Source organism: Microchirus variegatus (assembly GCF_963457635.1).
Source record: "Microchirus variegatus genome assembly, chromosome: 5".
Taxonomy (NCBI): Eukaryota; Metazoa; Chordata; class Actinopteri; order Pleuronectiformes; family Soleidae; genus Microchirus; species Microchirus variegatus.
The window spans coordinates 28,475,477-28,501,935 of NC_139806.1; the positions used below are offsets into that span (position 1 = coordinate 28,475,477).

General features: G+C 39.8%; 1 protein-coding gene across 1 annotated transcript in view; it reads right to left on the reverse strand.

The window, feature by feature from the left end:
- tmem132e (transmembrane protein 132E) overlaps positions 1 to 26,459 on the reverse strand; it is a gene marked incomplete at both ends in the record, with an annotated part of 141,865 nt that overhangs the window by 43,543 nt on the left and 71,863 nt on the right. Inside the window, 2 exons of the mRNA XM_083890275.1 lie at positions 5,282 to 5,425; positions 14,935 to 15,127. Coding sequence (XP_083746401.1) covers positions 5,282 to 5,425; positions 14,935 to 15,127 — 337 coding nt within the window. The remainder of the gene's footprint in view (positions 1 to 5,281; positions 5,426 to 14,934; positions 15,128 to 26,459) is intronic.

Consider the following 26,459-nt stretch of genomic DNA (forward strand, 5'->3'; position numbering starts at 1 on the left):
GGGAGGGGGTGAGCAGAGGAGCATTTCGTTGTTGTAAATTTCAGCCTCTCCTCTAGATGTCACTATAAACTACTTACTTCACCTTTAACGTCTCGTTTTTTTTTTTGTCATAGTTTTCGTGAACTGGTCTGTTTTCCAGGTCATGCAGGAAAGATTCTGTGAACGATTAATTTTAAATCGACTGATTCTAATGATTCAGTCACACCAAAAACACTGCTTCACAAGTCGCTTGTTTGTGTTTGCGTCGCTATGACAACCCCGTAGAGTAGAGCTAAGTAAAGCTAGAACTGTATAATCGAATAAAATGTGACTAAGAATGTGATCGGAATAGATTATCACCAACTTTGGCACGCGACTAATGAGTGTGGCACGAAAACAGCAACAACAAAAAGTAATGGAGGACGCCATCTTTGTCGCACTCGCGGTGAATCGTTTATTTGTTTTTTTTATTGAACTGTCATGACTGTGTATTTCCTGAGCCTGAAGGTCTCATTTTTAAATTAGCCTCGAATGTTCAATGGCAAGCTCGCTGGAGCAAGCCCACTCAATATCGCACGCGCCTTGTCTTTAATGGATAATGAAAAATGATAAATGACGTGCTGAGGCAAGGCGTCCCACAGCATCGCTCGCTCCGTTCACACCGCGGCCGGGGCCCCTCTCATCGCTCAAACTCATTAATCTGAACTCTACTGTGACTTTAATTCACAGTGTAATTTTGTTTTCCCGCTATTTATTTTGGGCCAATTTGTACACGAGATAACGCGAAGCACAAGGCAAGGCAGGAAACATTAAGAGTGGGTCCAATATATCAGAGTATATCACAGTATATTGGACATATACTGGACTCTTTTAATAAGAAAGGATTCATTCACAGCCAATATGATAGATGTCAGTGTCTGATACAGCTTCATGGTTTGGTGGCCTCAGTCTGTAAAATATTCAATCAAACCTGGCTGACCTGACCTTGACGAGCTGCTAAATCTCTGAAAAGGATTTAAATTTCATTAGCCCTCCCGACTTGATGAGATAGTTTTAGTGTTCGACGGAAGAGAAAGAAAAGACTTTTTGACACGCGGCAGACTTCAAATACGAGAAGGTGATGTGGTCAAATTTTTTAAGATTGTCAGTTATGGAGAGGGTGATTCATAAATCTGAGATATACTGCGACTTCACCCTTTAAAGCTGGAGTAGGCGACACGTGATTGTGACTGAAGAGACCTTGTATTCAGCAAACACATGTATCTAGATGTACGCTATTATTTTTGGGGAATATCTAGATGTGTAGCTCTAGGCAGCTGACAGTTAAACAACTTTGAAAGTTTGCTTTGAGAAAAACAGGTATCATGTGTGCACTCAGGGGTTACTATGACAGCAGATGGTTTCATGGAACGGGAATGTTTTCATCATCAGCCACAAAGCTCTGTGCAAACTGTGCTTGAATGCCTTACATTTGAAGAAGCCACCAACTTTTTTTTCTTTTTTTTTTAAAATAAACCTACAGATTAACCAGTACCAGAGACATGTCAACACAAAATTACACAAAACAAGATACAGAAAATATCTTCAAACATCTTCATGCTGATGTGGAACTGACCTGACATTTACATTTGTTATCGATAGTTACAAGTGCCCTGCTACCATATTGTAAAGAAAGAAAACATTCTCCTTTAACCTACAGTACACTCTGAAAAATAAGGGCTCCAAAAAGGTCTTTCTACAAGGGTCGAGGTTCTACCTGGAACCATTTGCTTGTGAAAAACCCTTTCCCGAAAAAAGGGTTTTTCAAGGGTTCTTGGTGACACTAATGTTTCCAGTAAGAACCATTTTGATCCAGAGAACCCTTTGAAACCCTTTTCCTGAATAAAGGTTTTTAAAAGGGTTCCTTTATAAAAAAAAAGGTTCTACCTGGAGCTAAAAAGGGTTCTCCTATGAGGACAAGCCGAAGAACCTTATATGGTTCTACTTAACACTTTTATTTCTAAGAGTGTACAGTACATGGAGGAAACGAATAACGTAAATGTCGTACCGAAACAGGACATAACTCGGACCCCTAGTCCCTAGTTACGTCTGCATTCTGTAACTAGGTCTAAAAACGACTTGAAAAGCAATATATCAGCTGCCATTCAACACAAAACACATCAAATCAGTCTGAAGCTTCAAGTATGTTTATGATGGGTGGAGTCATAAGTCTACATTCACGTAATCCAATACCAATTGGAGTCCAACTCGAAATGTGGAACACAAGCTCTGGAGAGCTTGCCCATTCGTGATTCTGTAGAAACGCGAAAAGATGGTGGACTTTGTTCATGAATAATTTCATATTAACCTATGAGCATATTGTAATTTAAAAGATCTGCTCCTCCTCTTGACTCTGATTCCTGCCATCCCGTCGACCAATCACAGGACAGTTGAGAGTGGTCACCTCCTATTGGCTGTGCTATCCACAATCAACATGTTTCACAATTTGGCTAAGTTGATATTTGGAGAGAGAATGACTTTCCTCCGATACACACTATTCAGTGTCCAATAAAAGCTTAGCTGGAATTGACTGTCTTTTTATTGTGAATAAAAGGACTCGTAGAGAGAGTGCAGGAGTGTGAAATTGAAAAAGCAGGTGTATCGTATCGCTGTGCAGTTTTTTTTTTCCCCCAATAAAGTCGCTTTAAAATCTTGGGGGGGGAAAAAGAACATTATGGATGTTAAACTTTGGATTATTAAACAATAAATCAGTTGCGGGAGATAAAAGACGGAGAGATTACAACATCTCAAAAATCAAAGTGATAATGAAGAGTTTAACCTCACCATTCACGCTCCTGTTGTTTTGGTTGGGAAAGGCCAGGAGAGCATTTATCGCCTGACACGTATCAAATATACAGCACATGAGACATTAAGCAGAATTTGGAACATTTTACTTCATATATCTCCTGTTCATTTGGAAGATTTCTAACAGAAAACAAGGACACTTGAGCAAGGTCACTGCTGCTGCTTTACTGTGATTCACCTGAATCTAAGGCCACTGGACAATGTTCTTCTCTAAATCTGGAAAATGGGTCAAAACAGACCACTTTAGACACTGACTATTTATCAGTTAGCTTCTGTATTATTAATATTATTATTATTCCAGTGGTTTGCTTTGTGTTGTCATGGCGCTTCTTTACTACTGCAGATTACTATTATTTACATCCAAATCTTGGACGTCAAATCAGATTGGATGGTGAATGAAGGGGATAATTGGCAGAAGCTGAAAAACCGTCAATCAACGTTGAGATTCTTCCAAAGTCCAGATGTTGTTTCCAAAAAGGACACTTCTTTAAATGTGTGTGTGAGACACTTAATTGCTGTTTGTGTTTTATTATAGCACGGTTAGCTTTGGATTAGCCCGAGGCCAGTCATCACCAGCTGTTTCATTTATGTTGACTCGCAAACAATTGTGTGAGCAACACAACTTGGAAAAAATACTTTGTTTTTTTGGTGTGAATGCACCTTTAGAGGAGATAGATCTCCTATTTTACATACTATAAACTATAATTTCAGACAATTAAAGGTCCAGTAAGTCAGAATTTGTGAGACTGCAGATGTCAAGGAACTGTGGTAGCCTTCAGATGTTGTCAACAAGTAGATGTGGATGTTCTAACGTTAGATTAAGCTTCAGATTCAGGTGGGTGGAGCCTGTTTTCCTTTGTTTGGGCAAAATTAATCAGTTTCAGATTGAGAAACACAAACGCTAGCCTACTTGGTGTCTATCTATAGCGATATACAAGATGGCAGACTTTGTCAAAACAGACCAACGCCTGAAGAACAAGCTGAGGTCCCCATTGATATGGATGTTTAAAAGTTGGTTTATGTGGGTGGAGCCAATTTTTTTTGTCGATGCTACAAGACTGCTTCATAATAGCTTGTTGTCCATCCACACTGCTGTAGAAGCCTGGTGGCACAAGATGGCAGACAATGCATAAATAGTAAAGGCTTATAAGGATATTTTAAACATGATTATACGCTCAAACAAAACATACCTGTGGCAGTATAATCAATGACTGCCAATAAAGTGTCTTCATTTCACACACTGGACCTTTAAACTGTGCCCGTGCCTCTCGGTTTAGGTCAGAGTTGGCGCTCTGATAAAAGCACTTTCCTCAGCTTCACCCCTGCAGTAACGTGGAGCTCAGAACCACCAATGTATTCATGATTGCTCTGCTGTTCCTATATTGCTTTTTCTTATTATTTCCTGCAGCCACTGTGCTTATTTCTGTTTTTGTTTTTTCCTGTCGTCTTCAACCCAGCCTTCGCCTGTGGTCTGATTTGTGTCTCTGTGTGCATGTTTTGATTGTGTCTCAGTAACACACGGCGTTGTGTGCCGCTGCAGATGTTCTACCTGTTGTTTCGCAGGAGTTAAAAGCTCTTAGCGGCACGCCGATGCATTCTGAACACCGCTTTCATCCCTGCCAGCTGCGTACAAGTGTGATATTTTCCAACGTGCTTTTACACGGCGTGATGAATGACTTTCATCCTGGCGGAGCATAATAAGAAGAAGTAAAAGGCCGCTCACGTCTGTCTGCATTGTCTCCGCTGTTGTACATTTGAATGTAATGACATGCATTATGAATTGTTTACATCTTTTAAGGTCACAGCATCATTTAATCCCACCGAAGGCGCAGACTTCACTGAGCCCGCCCAGTCGTCCTGTGGTGAAATCTATTATGACTGTAATTGACTGGAGAAAATAATAAGGGAGTAATCACGGCCTCTAATGTGCTCTGCAAGTTGTTGTGATCCCACTTTAATATGCTTAATCAACAAACGAGGCTTGTTGTTGTGCACGCGGTCTCGGGCTCGGATTCCCCCCGCACAAGTCTGAGCCGTGATTGTTTGGGGCGCCGGGAGGCGGCTACATCCGCCCGCAGCCATCACACTTAAATGAACACCAAAATCGCATTATACGGCGAATCATCTAAGGCAGAGATCTGTGGACAAGGTGTCTGCTCGGAAATGGGTCGATGCGGTGGATTCAGGAAAGCATGTCATGAGGCTTTTTACTGCTCCTTTACTACCTCGCTGATTTCTGTGCAGAGTTTTATCAACATTTATTGATTTTATCCAACGGCATCAGGCCGGAATGAAATCAAAGAGTACATATGGCGCGGCGGCTCAGAGATGAAGTCTTTATCCCCCACCCATGTTGTGACTGAGGTAATAGCGGAGGAGGCTAAAGAATTGCATTCTCCAAAATTGACGTGTTTTGCCCCGGATACAGATGATTGAGGAATATCAGGTTTATTTTTACCTTGACAATGTCTTCGTTTGAGGACTTGCACTGCACAGAGGCAGAGACGTCCGTGACGGCGCCGTTCATCTCTATGGAGACCATTTTCACAGGGATGGCCACGGTGCGTCCGGTCAGAATGGCCGTGTTGATAATCTCTGTGTCCTATAGAGAGAGGGAGAAAACACAAGAATCAGTGGATTAATCATGATTACAAATCAATCGTGTTCCTTTCCAACCTCCAGGTCACACTCCCTGCTTTCACCGTGTTTCATCACCTGACAATTTTACCTTCACTTTCACTGAAAATGTGATTTAAAATGGAAAAGCAATGACTGTAATGTTCAATTGTTAGAATAAGTTTGCTGCACTCGCCCACACCAAAGTCCTTAGAGAAAATCAGCGTTTTTAAGCTCACAGGGACACAGGAGCGGCTGGTATACTGATGCGCTGTTTGGTAAGTTTGTGACACTGAGGTGAATTTAAACCAGGGATTTAAAACATTTTAAAGTGGTCCTATCACACATTATATGTAAGTTATGGAGGTCCATTTATATACATTAACTTGTTTTTATGGTCAAAAACTTCCTAGTTGCTATAAATGAGCCAATAGAAATCTCTCCTCACTGACGCTCTCGTCAGCCGCGCTGTTTCAGACTGAAATCTCACCCCCAGAAGACAGACTGTGCTGTGCTGCCAATACCTGGAAGTGACGTAAGCTCTCAGAAGCGCAGCTCCCCCCTCTGGAACGGTGGATGCACTGCTACTCATTGTCAAAACATTGTTTTAACAGTGTTTAAAAATAGCTTCTTCACGACTCCCCGCCGCAGTCCCTTTTACAACTTTGACCCAGAGTCAGACCCAGAGTCAGAAGACACTGTCGCCTCGTGAAACACCTCCACAACGGATGTTCTTCTTCTTCTGCGGTTCAATGTACGCAACTTTGATGTGCCCGGACTAGTGCCCGGAGCAGGACGATCTGCTGTTCAGGAGAACCGGTGTTTACGTAACCAGAACGGGTTTTTTCAGAGATCTCGCTGAGCTTGAGATTACAATACAACACAGCGTTCTCAGCAGTGGCTGAACTGTTTGTTTCGAACCTTCATGGCTTCATAAGCGAGGTAATGGCACAGATACACTTCTGTGTGCTGTGATGTAAAATCGCTGATTTTCTCCATGGAATTTGGTGCAGGGAGCAAACTGTTTTTGCTGTGTGAGCGTTGTTAAGTTACAAAAACAATTTGAAATATCTCTTTAAGGCATATGGCATTAGATGAGTTGTATGAATGCACATGAGAACTGTTTGTAGTTATAAATGATGTCAAAAACAGCTTAATTACTGCTGAAAGTCTTTGCGTTTAATCGTTAATTTATTCATGAGATACCTGTAGCAAAACTGAAATATTATTCAATTGCAGCTCCACTTCTTTCTAAAATATAGAGCTAAACAATGTCAATACCAAGAGGGTTCACGCGGTGATGAAACTTTTAGGCCTGAAACAATACTGATGAATGATGCACAAACGAGGTCGACACGCGCTTTGCATTCCTGTTACAGAGTGACTGCGCAGGAATGCAAACAGCCAATTAAAACACACACCAGGCCTCCAGCTGAAGTGCAAATTAATAATTTCTGTGGTTCTTTTTATTTTTGCAGCTCACGTCGGCTCCAGCCTGGCAGAAACAAGTTGCCTCATTTGTGGTGAACGAGCAGCACTAGAGACACTTAAACCATGTAAATTACCTGGAATCAAAAAAAACAAAAAAAAACAGGTATATTTAAATCTCTGCACCACAATCACGTCGAGCATAAAGTGACTTTCCTCCCACTCTCTCGTTTTCTACTGAGCTGCATGATCCTTTATTTATAGGGATGAACAATATCGCTCACACACACACACACACACACACACACACAGTGTTGTCAAGGCATCTTCAGTGTGTGTGTGATAGAAGGTTAATAATAAAACGCAGCAGCTTCTGAAGTGCCCTTTGGCCCGATACTGATCTTCACCTCCAAGAATCCTGCAATAAATTATGTTTAAGTTGTGTAAAGAGGATTACGACTAAAAGCACATGTAGAAACACGTAGAACTCCATTATCAGCGTCTGAATCCCACGTACTCGTCGAGTACCACTTGATTAAAATCAGGCATCGTGAACCACAGCTACTCTCAGATATACCCATGTTCATCAACCTCTGCGCAGGCTTTGGATTAATCAATACAATAAGGCCGCAGAGATGTATAATCAATAACATAATAGGCAATGCCTCCCCTCCGGAACAGCACCTATAGCAAATTTAAAATTGATCTTTTTGCATAAGCTCTGTGAAAGTGTTCTCCAATTTCATGATCATCATGAGACGTTCTTTGTTTCTGTGACAACCAACTAACAACCGGTCATAAGAATCTGATGTCACATGCCGTCAATCTCACCGGTGTCCACATTTTCCTATAAATGGGAACATAATTTACAAAATTGACATCATTGTCTATTGAAAACGAGCTGAAACTAGTGATTGAGACCATTAACTCCTTAGTTAATAGCCCCCCGGTGGCTACTACATCCACTTGGGTTCCCACGCCGTTGGTTGACATCAGATTCAAGGACTTTCCAGGACCAATTTCCTCAGCGTCAAAGACCAGTGTTACCAGCAGGGCTGAATTCTCTCATGTGCTAACTCTCAGCTAGCTGCTAATTCATATTAATAGCATATACTCACATGATGATCGAACACACGTTTCGAGGTGCGAATTGTTCACATTTTAAAACAACAATGCTGAGCTAGCGAGAGTGTTTATCATTTGAAAGAAATGTAGATATCTTTAGATACATTTATATATCTGAATAGTGTTAATTGTATTTATTTTATTTTTCTCAATTCAAGTCCAGCATCAGCACAGACAGAGTTTTTTACTTTGAATATGAAAGTGCAAAATATAAGTAGGCCATGGGATTTTACTCCCCCCAATGCAAAAAAAACAAGCGTGACACTGGTTTGGAGTAAATAACACAGCTATAATATAGTTAATGCAATTTATTTAGGTATAAATCAATTTCAGCTTCGGCTGAGCCCCATGAATGTTTGCACCTGGAGCTAGTTATTGATAGTTAGGTAGCTAGTTAGTTAATAACAATGTAGCCACATAATCTTCTGAAACGCACATGCTAGCGTCTAGGATGAAAAAACATGTTTTAATGCCTGTGTGTGACTTTGAATGAACACTAACGTTACATAGATTAACAACGTTAACGATAACTCATCCCATAAGAAGATAGAAGTTTATTAATCTGAAGTAAGTATATTATCTCTGAAGTAAGTCCTGTGTCTGTTTGCCTCAAGGTGTCCACTTATTCTCATGTCCTACTCTCTTTCGGCCGCTAAATAATCCATACTTGTTGCACATAAACTCAGGAGAACGACGATGAAGTCTGCTAACTTTTAAGCTAACGCTAACGAAGCAGAAGTGAGACCGGCGTCGCCATGACCAGAAGCCTCTGTCTTTGTTACGACGTACAGCCACAATTTAATTCTGATGCGTTTTTCCTTGTCTAACTTCATTCAACGGTGAACAATAAAAAAATGTCTTTGTTTACTCTGTTTGAGCTGGGCTGACCTGGTGCTACTTTTGCCGGGTCACAAATATATAAGGTTACAAAGGTATATGGTCACAATTTGATCTAACTTATTAACTATAGTATGAATAAAATTGATGAATTCATGCGTCAACAATTCCAACTGTTTTTTTTTTTCCTGTGTAGTTTAAGATAATTTCCCTCATTACATGTCGCAGGGTTGAATTACACTTGATTCATGTTCTCATAAAGATGTCAAAACCTATAAAAAACAAACATGGCCACAGGCAATGACGACCTAATCCTTGGCAGACGTCTTGCTCATTAGAGACTCAAATACTTGAGAACTATTTGTTCCTTGTAAAATCCATAAAACTATTGTTAAGTCCTTTTTAGCACTTTAGTCAAATTGGGTATATTAGAATAACGTTTTTATTGCTTTAATGCAAATACAGTGTAAACCTTTAATACTTTGACGACATGGCGTTTCATTATCCCTTCACAACAACTCAAAATAAACCACAATGGTTGGATTATGTACATGTTTTTCAGCGGTTTACAGTTCAACAAGAGTTAATGTAAAAAAGGTGATTGTTGTTAACAATGAGTCTGAAATTGTATTATTCATTTTTATACTCATAAGCGCTGTGATATTTCGTATGCGTGTTCATGGGGTGAGAAGTTAGTAAAAAAGTGGCCCAAAATTTGTCTAAATGTCACATTCAAACTCCTTCCCTCTGTAAATAAAGCACAAATTTAGCATTAAAGGCGCAACTGCAGCCTTGTTTCTATGAAACCAGGCTGATTGTTACTGTGTGAATCATCAGTGAACCAGCGGAATTAAAATCGATTGCATAACCAAGATGTTTTTGTTTGATTTTCCACACAGAATCTGCCTGGAACTAAGTATTTAATATACAAACGCAGCGGTTCAGCCACTTCTCCCTCATCTCAGTTTATGCTCCAACGCTCAGGTTGTAAGAACAACAGCTTTTTTTTTTTTTTTGATTCACTTGTAATATTATTTGCTTTCTTTTCTTTTTTTTTTAATTTGACAGAACAAAGCCAATTTACAGGAAGCAAAGCACAGCAGACCTCTGAGGGTAATTGACTGGGCTCTGGGGTGAAATCCTAATTGAAAGTCATCATCCCAAAGCTCTCCTTGCTGTTTTGGCATCTGGTAAGTATTACACTGCAAGAGACACTTCACAATTAAATGTGCACTGCTCTGGGAGCACTAATTATGCTTATACCTGAATTCAGCCTGGCACAAAAATCTGTCATGTCTGTGCACGGCGATCCTTTCTCTTTAATTACTGAAGCAGCAGAACAGTTACTTGAATCTGATGCTAAAACAAATGTGTATTCAGTCCAGTATAAATGTAACACAAACTTGATGGCAATTTTATTAAGGGCCATGGAAACCTGACCAAACAAAGTACTAAATAAAAATCTATACTGCATACGTTTGATATAAACAAATGCCTCAGCTAATGGAGCTGGAAGTTCTTGGCTTTTTTTGGATGAAAAACTGATTTCAGTTAGATAACACAATGTCTCGTTCAATAAAATCTACCCCTGCTTAAGTGTATGCTACACTAAGAATATGTTTTTGTCATTTTATCTTGTCACTAGAAACTGAGGTTTCTGTCCCTTACTGTCCCACACCAAAGCCCATTGTGAAAATCAGCGTTTTTAGCCTGCAGGAACACAGGGGCTGCTGGTCCGCTGCTGCCTCGTGTGGTCAGTTTGTGTCATGCAGGTGAATCCAAATGAAGGATTTCAAACACTAAAATCCCTTAAGAATTAATTTCAACTTCAACTAATGTGTGCTGTGATGTAAAATCGCTGATTTTCTCAATGGGCTTTGGTGCAGAGAGTGATTGGATTAGAACGTAACACAAACACAGGCTAAAATCTGTTTTTTTGTTTTTCAGTCATCACTGATAGCACTGATAGTTTCTAAACAGAGAAGCGCTCTAGGGCTTTCAAGTCCAAGCGTTACTACAGTTGTGCAGTTCTGCACTGACATTTCTGCTGCACTTGAACACTAAAGGCATCATGTTTTGTATTATGGAGACACAAGCGACTCACTCCCGTTCATAAGAGCAGTTTCTGGAAGTGCTGAGCAAGCTGTCAGCGAGTTCATGTCACCAGCTGAAAAGTGCTGGTCCAGTTACAGCTCCCACTACACTGAAAACGACAGTAAGTCGGAGGATGTGTTACTTTTTCTTTTGCACCTCAAGGACTTCATTCACTGGCCCGATTTTATCCAGTTTTTTTGAATGCTTCAGCTGCTCGATGTGCGAGGCCCAGACTTTGTTTGTGAGCAGCCTTGGAGACACAGCGGGTCGGGGTTTTTTGTGAATACACTGCGGTCGTGTTTAACTACAAATCACTCTGTAGCGGCGTATGTTGAGTGTGAAAACATCCCTTTCATTCCTCGGTGCTGTGTTCACGTCGTGTGAAAGGAGGCAGTGAAGTATCACCTGCTTCAACATCGCAAAACAAAACACTTAAGAGCCATCACGCCGTTTATTACCGTTATAAATCATAATCAATAGCTAATTCTTGCCGCAGTCAAATGGCATTCAGAGAGTTTAAATATTGACTAAGTTTCTAAAAACAACAACAACAGCGATTAAGGCTTCATCCACACTGAATTGTTCAGTTTTCAGTTGCACTCAATATCAAAAATAACCCTTAAAGTACACAGAAGCAGATTCTTCTTGCCGTCTAGACGAAAGCAAACGATCCAAGATGCTTTCAAACTTGGTTTTGAAGTGAACTCTGACTGGATTCCCACGATTATAAAATCTTTCTGAATTGTTCAAGCACAATTAAAGCCAAGTCCTTTTCTGATGTCCTTCAAATTCACTGTCTGCGAAAGAGACGGCCAATCCTTTTCTTTGTAGGCATAAAGGTTGGGGTAGCCGGGATATTCTGGATATTATTAATAATTCATAATTGAGTGATCTGAGAGAAAGAACTAGATTCCTCTCAACTCTGTTCCGAGCTTTGAAGAAATCTGGCTCATGTCAGAAGAAATTGAGCAATCACAGTGGAGTTCAGCGAGAAAGGCATCAGATTGGCTGTTCTTCTTCGCAGAAACACTCCCACATAATCTAAAGTGCCTCAGGCGTGTATTCCAAAATATTTCAATGTGTGTCCATCCACCAAGTATTTAAATAGGTCTGATGTCCAACTTTGTGATTCACATTTTATGAGCATACATTAATCAAGTTGATTTGGGCCAAATTGGGCCAAAGCTCTCCATCTACGAGGCGCCCTTTTTCCTACCCTCAGCTATGGTCATGAATGATGGGTCATGACTCGAAAGAACATGATCATGGGTAAAGAAAGATGGCCCTTAGAGATGAGGTGAGATCCTCAGACTTGTATTGTTTGGGAAGCTCTACTTTCATGAAAATGTTGATATTCCTGGTTCGGGAAAAACAGCTTACGCTAAAAAGCTAATGGGCATCAGAGATTGAGGGATTACCTTGGATTGTCATGAAATATGGTTACTACATGTGCGTTAACAAACCTTGGGATGAGACTTCAAAAATCCACTATTTCCCCCCCACAAATCTGCTGACGACAGCTTTGCCACTGCAGCCAAAGAAGCAATAAAACCCACACAGCAACGTTGGGTGCAGAGGTGGCAGACGGCCACTAAACTAAACTAAAAAAAGCAACAACGGTTGTTTTTTTTTTGTGCTACAACTTGCTCCAGGATGTAAATTTAACGTGGGCAGAAGAATCTCATTTTGCAATGCAGCTAAACACATCTGGGTACAAACGCATGCTGATCCCAAATGTCAAGGGGAGCCAGACATATAAAATGAACCTTATGCTACAACAGATGTGCAGTACACAGAGTCATAACTGCAGCTCCGCTATATTTAATAGAGCTTCAGGTGCAGAACAGTAGTAATTATGCAAATATATATCACAGATAACCAAGACTTTTTATTCTGAGAGAGCAGCGACCTCTTACCCGGAGATATATGTGGGTTCCTCTCAGTTTTATGAGCATGTACGTATGTATTTTATGATATAGTGCTGCCTCAGTCAAACCCTTTCTCATTCTGCAACAGCCAAACATCTACTCCTACACGCCACCTGCATCCAGTCTATTACATTATTTACCATGCACAGTAAATTTTAATGAACAGATATATAGTGGAGTTGGACTTATTTTCTGCTTATTTCTTGTTTAAAAATCTCTGGGTTACAAATGAGCAAAGCATGACCACAAGAGACGCAGTAAGAAGGCGAGGTGTAGCCGGAAGGTACTCTGTGCCTCTTTGCTTGATTAATTTCCCCTTGTTCCCATAATCTGTTTACTACCCTCACTAATTGCCACCTTTCACGAGGCAAGGAGAGGAGCCCGGATTAAATGAGTAATAGACACTTAAGTGTTCTGGGATTGGTTGACTTTCTTAATAATCAGCAAATCACTGCAAGAGAGAGAGCGAGAGACAGGAAAAGAGACAGAAGTGATGATTTAATTTATTTGTGAAGTCAATATATCTGTCTCTGTTACTTCCCTGTCTCTTTAGTACAGATATATAAAGCTACTGTTTTAATCTATCTATCTATCTATCTATCTATCTATCTATCTATCTATGTATCTATGTATCTATCTATCTATCTATCTATCTATCTATCTATCTATCTATCTATCTATCTATCTATCTATCTATCTATCTATCTATCTATCTATCTATCTATCTATCTATCTATCTCTACCTACTGACCTACCTATCTATCACGTAGCATGTTTAGCTAGAATGAACAGAAGCTAGAAGCTGTAGCTTTATATATAAAAAGCTACAGTTTTAATCTATCTATCTATCTATCTATCTATCTATCTATCTATCTATCTATCTATCTATCTATCTATCTATCTATCTATCTATCTATCTATCTATCTATCTATCTATCTATCTATCTATCAAGTAGCATGTTTAGCTAGCTTGAACATAAAACATTTTCAGCTCGCTACCAACTGGCTTTAACCTGACATTGTTCGCCAGCTGCTTGCGAAGCTTTTGAGGACCAAGCTAACTGACCATTATTATGCTAGCATTAGCTTACAATGTGTGTTAATGGTGTGTAAATTGGGTTAGAAGTGTTTGAAAAATGGATTAACGGGATAAAACGAAGCACCAAATTAATAAAGTGACTGATTTTAAGTGATTTTTGAATTTCTATCATCTCAAATATTGACCAAATTCTCTTTATACTTGCAGGCAGTTGCTTTCGATGCTGAAATAGTTGCATTTACACACATTTACGATGTTTGCATGCCCTCTGATTAGTAAAAGTTCTTCTGCAGATCGCTTGACGCTCCATGTTTAATATGGAACTATTCATTAAAAACACCACAAATATGTTGCCCACGCCTGCTTTAAAGGTTGCGTGACTCTCGTAAACGACTTTCATGTGAGAACACGGCATTCACAGAGACAAAGCTGCGAGGGAGAGCGAGGCTGGACGTGACTCGCACGGCGATCAACTTTGATGAATTCACTTTTTATTTGTTGTTTGCTCTGAGAATGACAGCTTTAAAACAAGCCCCAAACCTGTCTTGTTTGAGTTTCGCCCTCCAGTATAATAATTCTGTAATTAACAGATGGTGTACGTACATAAAAAATAAAAAATACTCCATCTATAAAAGACAATCGCACATTGACCTTGTCTGCCAGACATTTCTCAGCTCTCCCGCTTCACTGTCAGCGTCAAGAGGGAGTTTCAAGTTTCTAAAGGAGAAAACCAGGTGTAACTTTCTTTTGTGGATACATCCACTACTTCTTAGCCAGACAAAGGACAGTGTCATATTTCAAGTGAAGAATACTCATATGAGATCAAACACACCGTTGGATTCTTCAGTCTAATATGTCATTATTCTTTTTGACAGCTCCGCGAGACGGATTATCTTACATTCTGAAAAATGTAAAGAAGAAAAAGGACCTTGGAAACAAGATATCAACAGAGAACGTCTTGTTTTAAAGCAATTTTTTTTGGTGTTTGAGCACATTCTACATCGCTCCCATATGTTTTTTAGATAATAAATCTATTAAACTCACCATGGCCAAAGGGATGATGGCCTGAATGTCCCGCTGCACGACTGTCAACTCGGTCACCACCTTCTCAGAGTCAGGGCTCGGGCTCTGGCCCTTGTAGTCGATGTTCCAGTTGATCCTCCTCGTCACCGAGAGGCTGGTGAAGTTCTCCATCTCGAAATCCAGCTGCATCACCTCCACGTTGCCCAGCACGTCCCTGCAGGGCGAAAAATTAGCGTCAACATTAAAACACTTCAGAAGCACAGTGAGGAATTCCAGTGACACATTCATTTCTGGTAATGATCTCGTTGACGGCATGGGTTTTTAAATTATTAAACGTGCCATTTAGCGGGCTGTCAACATTCTGCTGTGCAGTTATTTTTATAGTTTTCCTTAAATTTCCCTTGAGGTGAGAGAAAAATAAATTTGCCAAATGCTTGAAGCAGAGTAGACACTTGTTATGCAGTGTATTTCCTACTTTTTGCACATCTGAAGGTGTGTTTTTCTGCCAAATAATTTATCTGCTAATAGCTGACACTTTATTCTGGTGTAATTAATAATAAGTAGTTTATTTAGACCCAATTTTCAAAGGAAAAACCAGACTCTACAGTAGATCTCAAGGCTGAGGCTCAATATCACGTATACAGTGTTTTTACAAAATACACTCATCTGTTTTACTTAATATGAAGTGAGTTTACCTTCGCTTATGTTTGGTGAAACATAAGCTGATGCTTTGTTTTATCCCGTGAATCCTTTTTCTTCTAACTTCTAATCCAATTTACGCACCATTAGCACAAACTGTAAGCTAATGCTAGCATAATAATGGTCCATTTGCTTAATCCCCAGAACTCTACCAAGCAGCTGGCGAACAATGTCTAGAAAGGGTAAGGCCAGTTGGTAGCTAACTGAAAATGGCATTAGCGCAACATGCTAACTTCTATGGTGACTTATTTGACTAGCTCAAGCTAGCTAAACATGCTGAGTGGTAGCTAGCTAGCTTAAAAAACAAACCGTTCATTCAGTCGACTGTGGTCTGTACGCAGCTGCCATCAGTCTGATTGGTGGATGTCAGGCTTCCTGACAGATACAAGGCGGTTAACACGCTGTCGGATCTTAAAGGTCACAGTTTACCGTTTACAGCGTCAAGACTCACAAGTGCAACACTGACTTCAATTCTTTCTTTTGTTTTTACATTTATTTCATCTCCCTGTATACTCCCCATCACACTCCGATTCTATCATCAACGTAAGAGCTGTAAGGAGACAAATTATCATACGAGTGGTTTTGATTAATATAATCATGTTGACCAGCCATTATTATAAGTGATTTTGGTCTATGCTTTCCTTGATTAAATATAATCAAGACCCACATTGTGCTAATTGCCCCATTTAGGAACTAATGAGCCAGAAATTTCCCCCGGGAGGTGGTGGAGACCAAAGTTGAGCCACAAGGAGAATGGAATGACATTCTTCTGGAGGACAGAAAATTAATATGACATTGAAAGTGGTATACATATTGTTCTTAAGTGGGTGCTGTCTTTTATCAATGTCTATTTCCATATTTATACTTAAGTAGGTCGCAAGAACTTTTACAGACTTTATTTTAGGTTGTGGAATTCTTATGTTTGGAAATGGCTGCATTTTTAAATCTTTGGAACTTGGAACTGTATTGATGGAACTTTGAACTCTGGCGAGGAACCGAACTACATTGGAGGAACTTTGAACTGTGTTGAAGGACCGTTGATTAAGGAACTTTGAGTTGTGTTGAAGGAACTTTGTTTAAGGAACCTTGAGTTGTGTTGAAGGAACTTTGATCTGTGTTGAAGGAACTTTGATTAAGGAACTTTGAACTGCTGGAAATTATTAGTAGACGAAGACTTTGAAATGTGGTGAAGAACCATGTTGTAGGAAACAACGAGGATGAGAATACACAAGCACTTCAATCTGTGTTAATGAACTTTTGAAACTATGATTACGGACTTCACAATGCGATTGGGAACTTCGACCTGTGGAGGGCAGCGTTGCGCCTTTTAGTGTACAGCCTGCGGGAAGTTATTGGACGAAGAAACCTTGTATGTAAACTGTAATAATAAAGTGAATTCAGAGGCTGGAGGACAGACATGAATTTCCAAATGTGTTTTGAAGGATTCAGTGAAATTAAACTAGAGGCTGGACAACGATCAATAAAGGATTGACAGATGTCATTTTTCTTAAATAGCAATAAATATAAGAAAAATAAATTAACAACTACATTTTCTCTACACTTCTTCTTACACTTCTCACAGTCTCTTTTTAACATGTTTCTTTCTACACTGTGTAAAAAAACACGGCCGTTTCGATGTCGTGATGAAACAGAGGCAGCCTCACGTCAAACATCTCCCTGAATAATTCACTGCTACATTACTGAAATAAACAAAAAGAAGCTGATGTGACAATGGATGTGTTTATTACAACAACATATATTTAACCATTGATGCCAGGGGCTGTTGTTTTTTTAAAAAGTGACGCAGAGTGACAGTTCTCTAATGGCGCGGCTGCTTGCTGTGATGGAGTTATCGAGAGTCATGAATTAATCAGTGATTTGTCTCTGAATGAAAACAGTGAGCAGGTCTTGTCAATAAACAATCACTGCTCTTTAATCTCTCTGTGACCGACGCCGGGTTCTTTTTCTGCCCTTCAAGGCTTGCAGCAGCGCAGAGTGTGTGTAAAGTGAAAGGAGATTGCAAGTTTCATTCAGCCTCTCACTTTTAAAACAAGCGTAATTGCGGTGGCTGCTGCAGATTTGCCTCCGACCGATCGATGACTTCAGTAACCTGATCGTTCAGACATTTTTGACCACGCTCTCGCCAAAGGCACGCATCTCAGTTTCACCCAGTGATATATATGTATGCAATAAACACCTTATTTTTCGATATGAAAATTGTGCTTTTTGGGGCTTGTAATCCTCAGGTACACGCTCAATGAGAAGCCGTCTCACTGGCGGCGAAGGGGCAAATTAAATCTCTCTCCACACGTGACGAGAATCAAACGCACCCGAGCTCGGAGAGTGAAGCACTCGCCGCCTGTCCTTCACAGAAGCACAGAGCCGTCCCCCACCATTTTAGTCCGAGAGGCTTTTAATGAAAGCTGGATCAAACTCTCCGCACGCCGCAATTCCTTCACCCACAAAAGGTTCCTCTGGAGGAACAGAGTGATGAGATCTCAGCCCATTTGTCTCGACATCACTCACTGAAAACAAACAACCCCCCCGTCTGCCTGCGACACACTCAAGCTGACATCAATACGGCCCCCGCTGGAGTGTCAGCTCGATACGGCGTCCGCTGCACAGGAGGGAAGAGGAAAAATTATGGTCACAATGAACCAATTTGTTTTACATGTATATATGTAAGGAGTAAATTATAAAAACAGTGAGGACCAAAAAATGACATTTTGCCTCCTCGTTTCACGCAGTGAGCCACAGTCGCGATTGCCATTCAACAATTTTTTTTGACATTTTAATCAAAAGAACAAATTTACGGAAATATCACATCACTGGGTGTCGACAGACGCCCCCGGAATCCTGATTTATCTCCATCCGCTTAAGGGTTTTATTTTATCTCTTTACATTGCCTTTATGTACATTGTGACTGCAAAGGATTTCAATGCAGCCTTTACATCAGTGTCCTGCCATTGGAGGATCATGATATGACTTTATGGTACGGCTGAAATAACGAGAATGAAGGGACAATGTGTCTCTGTGTGTTTCCTGTGGGCATCTGGATGGGATTAGAGCAGATTAGAAGTTGACATTTCATCAAAAAATATTTAATTATGTATTATGTGTTACCTATTAAATGTCACTTGAGTCCAGTTCATTAAAATAAAGCTGTGCAATTACTCTTCAAGGAATTTGCTCCTTTAGCTACTTAACAAAAAAGCTTACCAAATGAAAGGCTAGGATATCTTAAGAGGGTCTTGTCCACTTTATGAAACCATTAGACATCCTATTTTTGACTTGAAATGGAGGTTTGTTAGCGACTCACTCTCCCAAACCAAAGTCCACGGAGAAAATCAACGTTTTTAGCTTGTGGGTGCACAGGAGCCGCTGGTCCACTGCTGACTCATTTGCTGTGTTTGTGTCGCTTTGGTAAATCCAGAGAAAGTAATTCAAACACAGAAGTCACTGAATAACACATTTGGACTTCACGATGGAGGCAGCAGTGACTCATCGACCCTTGCATTGCTGTGATATGATGGTTTTCTGTATGGAGTTTGGTGCATGGAGTGAGAAGCATACAAAGTGATAGAAACTTGTTGGAAAAGCCTGTTTAATGACAAACAATTACGCAAAATTATAATATAATATTATAACTAGTAATGTATTAGTATAATATATGATGAAATATTTTTAAATACTTACACAGGTGTAGAATTTATAAGCTATTTTCTTATGAGCTAGCATGTTTGTGTTCTTGTGTCGTTGAACTACCCCTTTAGAGAGAAACTAATGCAGGAGAAAAAAAAACACATTTTCAAAAGAGTTGTGGGCAGTGAAAACCTAAATGTATGATTTCATCGCAGAGGAGCGAAGGAAGGAAGTAAACATGGCTGAAGAACGTCATTCCTTGTCTCCATTAATGTACAATCTGTGGAGCACAAAGTGTATATTTTAAAAGCTGTAGCTCTGGGCCTTTTTCAGGAACTCGGGAGGGATTTTATTCTTTGATCAGAGTTGTGTTTGAACTGATTAATAGGAAGAGTTCATCTGATCAAAGCACTGCAACGAGAGCTATAACAGAGGAAGAGAGACGGTGAAACAAAGTTGAAGAAGAGGGACGTCTTGAAGCATTTGGACCGCTTTTTTTCCAGGCTCAAAACTTCGAAAACATTTAATTTGAAACAAAACACTTAATTTTACTTGGAAGTCAAGAAGTCTTTGCTTTAATGTGAGTAATTCAACACTGGAAGAAGAACTGTGTGGGAGTTTAAGGTCTAAAAATGCATAGAAGTTCACTATTAGCTTATTGAACGTTTAGCGTATCCGAGTATTTTCATTACAGCACCATATTCAATGCTAATCATTATTCTAAGCTAGGCTAAACATGTCTTCAGGCCAATATTTGCCCCCCTGCAGTTTAAATATAAATATACTGCCTACATAGGTCCACTTTTTTAAACTGCCAGAATTAGCATGTCGACTAGCGGACACTAGTGGACTATGAGATTGAATTTGGACCTGGTGGTTGGAGGAGGACTAACCACTCTAGGCCCTTTAGCATAAACACTAGCGGTAGTCATTTCCTGGTGCGGAACGAGGTTCCCAGAAGTTAGCAGAAATTAGCAGAGCAGTGTCTATCATGGCCGACTTTGTAGCAAGAGATGCTAATGTCGCTACACTAGCCGTGGCACGGTGTACGCCGTGTTTGGTTGCACTGAGTTTGGCAAAAACAGTAGCAGAACTTTGTTTGGGTGGTGTTCGATCTGTTTGATTGCAGGAATGCGAGCTTAATTAGCTAGCCCCTGTGTGGCAATATTTGCATACTGTGATTTAGCCTAATGAACTGTGTGAGCGCTGCGATAAGAGAGAGGCTAAAGTAGCCACTTGGCTAATTTTCATGGAAATTGGTAAGAAATTGAGCCTTAATTATTCATCGTCAACTTAATAAACTATTGGCTTTTAAATGTACAGTGTGTTTCATTTCACCTTTTCCTTTCCAACCAAGTACGAGAACTAAAGGCAGTGTTCAGTGATCACTAAAACTTAAAATTAACATAATTATTTAACAATTCCTTAAATAATCTGACGAAAACAAAGGAAACTACCTCAACTGGCAACAAACACATCCAAAAATAAGTATTTTACATACTGCCTGAGTCTGGAGTACATAATAAAAAGGTATATTGTATAGAATGAAATATATTCTCTTGCATGTGTTTGAAGGATTTATGTAAACAGACCCTGGAGAACATTTATTGCACTTTATATTACTTTTCCGTGATGGAGCAGCTTTGAAAATAAAGTATCTGTCAGTCTGTGTTTGTCCTTGTTATATGAGTCGATAGCGACACTGGGGTCTTTTTCTTGTTTTATCTCCTGTTTATCGCTGAATTATTCAGGGGGAAAAAAGAAGGAGAAGAAAAGAAGGAGAGCGTTATTAAATGATCCACTCGTTCCGCCGCACGGGATTGTGACATCGGTAATGCAACAGCATTTTCTGAGCACCATTACTCATTTGAAACCTGTTGACCGCAATCAATAATGCATCAGAGCGCGCGGCGTTATCAGAAAACGCGGCCGATGCAGACGGGAGGATTTTTCGTGGGAAAGAAAAATAATATGTGGGGGGGGGGGGGAATAATCCCACGCAACTGACAGAACCCAGATCTGATAAAGAGAAGGAAACATGAGATAAGTGAGGAATAATAACGAGAGGAGAGTGATGAAGAGATCAGCAGCAAGGCCTGATGGGAAAACACAGTCACCTCATTTCCTGCAGTCTCAGGTAATTTGGTGTAAACAAAAGCAGATGTTCAAACAACAGGAAGATGCTGCTGAGCGCATGTTTGTGAATTGGGAGTTTGGTTTGTGTGTTTGTTTGTTTGTTTGCTGCTTCGTCTGAGCTCATGTGAATGAAAACAATTGAGATTTCAGATTTATTTCGCCCTATTACCCCATTTAACTGGGCAATTACGGATGTGAGAATTCATGTGGGGTTTATTTTGGGAAGTACAGTGGGTTTGGATCCATTTTCTTCAAAAAGGCAAAGAGTATTGTCAAAAACGTAGCTACGGGAAATATAAGTGAGATATTCCCTAAATGCTCTGGAATCACATCTTTATTTGTCAGCTTGATTTTGAAGAACATCTTTGAATGATTTCACATTTAAATATTTGCAAGAAGAATTGGTAAACTGAGTATTTATGTTGTTATTAGGTGAAATCCCACTAGCAATAACCCTAAGATTTGAATAAATATGAAATTAATTGTTGTTATTCCTGTCAAAATGATTAAAAACGGTTATGCGGGTTAACCCTAGCAACATTTAAATATATACTGTATGTTAGTGTTTCCAGAACATTCTAAATGTGGACCCAGTTTTTAAAGATGGCAAACTATCATTCACATTTGCCTGTAATGTTGCAACTAATTTACAGCCATTCTTAGCTGTTATTTTAAATGTATACAAAATAACTAATTTCAACTAAAAGATGCGCAACATTCTGCTAATCGGTTTACTGACCCCCCAATAAACTTCTTCGACCCATCTGTGGGTCATGACTGACCGCAACAATTATTTTTGAATATCTTCAGTAAAAATTTACAGAATTGAACGCAAAAAATAACATAATATATTTTAAATTTCATATTGTTGTCATTTGGGTCAATGAAGCCTTATTTATCATTGTGACTTCATATTTTAGAATAAATTAGAGATTTAAACCACGTAACACAGTGATGTAACTGAAGGACAAGTGGGCTGAACAACAAACCGTCATAGGGGCATAATAGCAATAATTAAAAGTAAAAAAGTATTTTTCCAGCAAAGTTGGATAATATGTCAACAAAATAAGGAAAAAGTGACATGACAGAGAATAAATCACAAAGTTATTGGGAGGATTTGGTTTTTGTTGACATGTATTTTTACTTTTTCAATGTGTGAATCTTTGTGGAAACAAAACAGAGACTTCACGCCGATTTCTGACGACAACCCAAAAATACACACACTGTGAACCACTTTCATTTCTTTGTACACGGCGGTCCTGAGAGGCCCGAGTGCTGTTTATACAAACAGATTTTCTGTTCAATCAGTTTGATGGGAACGAAGCATCAGACTGGGAATTCTTCTGCATCTCTGCTCTCTTTAGAACTTTGAGTGTCTATTGTTTGGCTGTTTGGACACAGAAGTAACTGGGTTTTTTGACAAAATGAAGCATGACCCGCCGTTTTTAACTGGATATTTGCCAAACGGTGACAGGGTGACAAAGCTTACAGGTCACTACATTTAGTAAGAAAGGCTGCTGTGAAGTAAACAGGAGAGGAACGGTGGACTTCCTTTTTCAGATAACGCCACCACACTTAAGTTGCAGAAACAGTGACTTTAGACCTGACTCATGACTCGACCTTTAAAGACACTTGAATTGGACTCAAGGACAGGATTTAGTAGGTGTCAGTTCAGTCTGTGTTAAACAGGAAGTCAGCTCAGACAAAACGTTCCAGCGTCGTTATCAGATTGATTTCAGAATTCTATTATTTCAGTATCTCTCGTACTCTCGTTCACGATCTCTCAGATCGGCAGATCAGTCATTGTAAGTCGTCCCTGTCCCTGTCAGTCGCTGCCACGACACACTTCCTGTTTTTAAATCCTTAAAAGACATGTTTTCTCTTTGATTATTCTACGTTTGCATTTGTCTTAGAGCTCAGCCAAAACTGTTGTTCTTGTTATATTCCAGGTTAATATCACATGTCGTGTTTCCATCATGGTACGGTTCGGTTTGGTATAGTATGGTATGGGTTTTTGGAATTGTAAAGCCCTGGGTCATGTTTGCATTTTTGACTCAGAACAGTAGCTTTACTTGGTAGACAACAAACGACGCCAATGAACACAACAAAAGACACCCCAATGGAGGTAACCCAGCAGCTCTTTTTGTCCTGCTCAGTTCATGGCTGTTTGTCCAATCAGGACCGAAATTCCCGAATTTCGGATTTCAACTCAGAAACAACCCCGACATTTGATGGAGTTCCAGTTCCACTGCTACTTTAACGTTAATAGTAGAGTTTTAATAATGTAGAGTTTAATGCTTACATTCATCAGATTTAACAGCGCAGAGTGAAGGACAGAGCAGATGGAATGAGAGAATGTTCATTTGAACCAGTGACTGGAGACTTGACTTGAACTGCGAAAGACATGCAAAACATTTCTGCCTCGAACATAAACGCGTCCACGGGGGACTCGGATATTTAGACGGACAGCTGCTAATGTCGGATACACAGCCGAAAAACCCCCCGGTGCGTCACTTCTTAATGAACTGAACGCATCACATATTGTGATTCATGACTGTTCATTTTTAGCTCTTCTCTCCCACTGGAGCTCGCGCTGATGCTCGTTTAAATAAAAACACAGTGAAGGAGATGTGACTGATGTGCACTGCGTCATTGTGCACGAACCTGTTTAAAGTTCACAACACTTCTGTTGCAACTGGTATAAAGCTGTATACTGTTGGTTTTGAAGTCATATTTTTAGATTCTCGTCATTCAGATATCTTACATTTTTGTTATCGGATGGTTTTAATTAGTGCTGGGCACTAGGTTAAAGCGAAAAAGCGTGTAGTCATGTTTACGTACGACACAGGAGCCCAGGCACCGTTTACCAGTTAGCTCGTTACCTGCATTAGCTCGTTTGGCGCCGTTAGCGCGCCTACAGTGGAACTGGAGTCGTCTGTTTATTAAGTACTTGTGTACTGGGTATGTGTGCCTCTGTTTTTAAAGTTTACCGTTACTTTATAGACTAATTTTAACAATCTGGAGTCACGCAAGCATGACATCCAAGCACTGGTTTTCATACTTCTTCTTTAATGTCTTTGTGTGTTTTGGTCTTTCTTTTACGCCTGTTTTTGTGTCTTCAACTCAACATCATTGTCAATAAGGGTCAAACCTCGATGATTTCTATACGTAAATAAAGGTTGTACATATGGACATCCTGAATTCTTGAGTTGTCTGCAGTGACTGGCTCAGTTTTAATGCTGCGTTCCATTTAGGACTTTGAAGGTCAGAAGTGGGAGTAAAGTCACCTTCAAGTTTGACGAAAACGTATATCTCGGGCTAGCAACTGTTCGCGATTCCGGTCAATAACAACACTCTGTGGTATTTTGCGCAAACAAACGGCGTAGTAACATGTCTATGGTTAAAAGTTGAACAGAACTTTGTGTATGCCTGAGTTAATGTGAAACAAATATGACAGAAGTGGTAATTAATGTAAAAAAATTGCAGTGTTTCTATGGTGACAGCTATCTTTGAAGTCCATGTTGGGGTTGGGTGACGTTTCTTTTCGTTGCCTTGAATCTGCAAGTGATCGACACTTGAGAGATTCTAAGTGTGAAATATGCAAATCCGTGGCCTATACTGACGTCTCTCTGACGTGTTGCAAAACCCCAGTCTTATTTCAATCACGGTTAAAAAAGCTTGATTGGCAGCCGTGAATCAAAATTTCCGTTTCCAAGCCTCATGAAAGACATCCCTGCTCTTACTTTTCTCGGCTGTTCCTCGTTAGCAGAACTCTCGCAAACGGCAGAGTGTGAACTTAAGATTCCTGTTCACACCCACGTGGGTTCACAGCGGATGTGGATGATTATGTAATGTATGTTTTCAAAATGGTCGCAGACTACTTTAGATATGCGTCAAGTTTGTTGTTGTTTTAAGATGAAATGTACTAGTTTTGTCCAAATATTTGTTGTTTAGGTTAATGGGAGGCTCTAGTGCTGTTGTGTTGTGTTGTGTTGTGCGTTCCATTTGTAATCAGTACTCGGAATTTCCAACTTAGAAGCTCAGTGCAACCTCACAAAGTCCAAACTTTGGATTCCAAGACTGGTTCCACCAAAGACACTCTGCTACTTCTACTGTTACTAGCACTTCTGTCATATTTGTTTTGCAGTGTTTCAGCAGTTCTATAATAGTACATTTTTAACCAACACGATCACAGTGGAGCCTCCACATGGTGATATCATCTCAATATCATGTTATTTTCTTAAAGGAAAACAAATAAATGTCTTCTTTCACCACAACCAGCCTAGGCAGATGCTGCACGTCGATACCAAGTGTATGCTCATTGACAGATCTCTTGGGTTTCTCTTCTCTCTCTCTATATATAATATTATAAGGAGTCTAACTTACAGTACAATATATGCTGTAATTTGGTGCTTTGCAAATAGAATTTGATTTGATTCGATATGACTAACAATTCTGGAAAACAATTCAGACACTCAAAATCACTCAGCAACACTTAGTTTTTCCAATAAAGTTGCATTTACTGACTACATACCATCAGACACTACAGGACGGCGACTCAGTGTTTCCTACACTAAAATATCTTTGCGCCATCAGTGCTCTTAGACGTGATATTATCTTAAAGTTATGTTGATGCCCCGGCAGTAAAAATGCGTCCGCCTCTTCTCATCCCCCACACATTGACTGAATTAACAGCAGATGTAGTGAGAATACGAAGATAACAGTCATTACACTGAAACTTTGCGCTACAAAGCTGCAGAAGCGACTTGAGGACCATCGGCAGAAACAGAAGATATAATTTGTTGTTGTTCATGACCACAAAATTAGCCTTTTACATTCATATCAGGACATTTTGGGCAATTTCCAAAAACTCCACATCCTTTGAGTTTTGATGCTAAATGAAGACGGGAATCTTCAGCATTAAATTGTGATAAGTTTTGACACACTGCATCTTTAATTCTTTCAGCTGACACGGCATAAATTACGTCTCCTTATTCCTGAATTGGACCATGTTTTTCAGTCTAGTTCTACTTCTGTGAACCAGCTTCTTCTATTATTTCTGGGTCAAA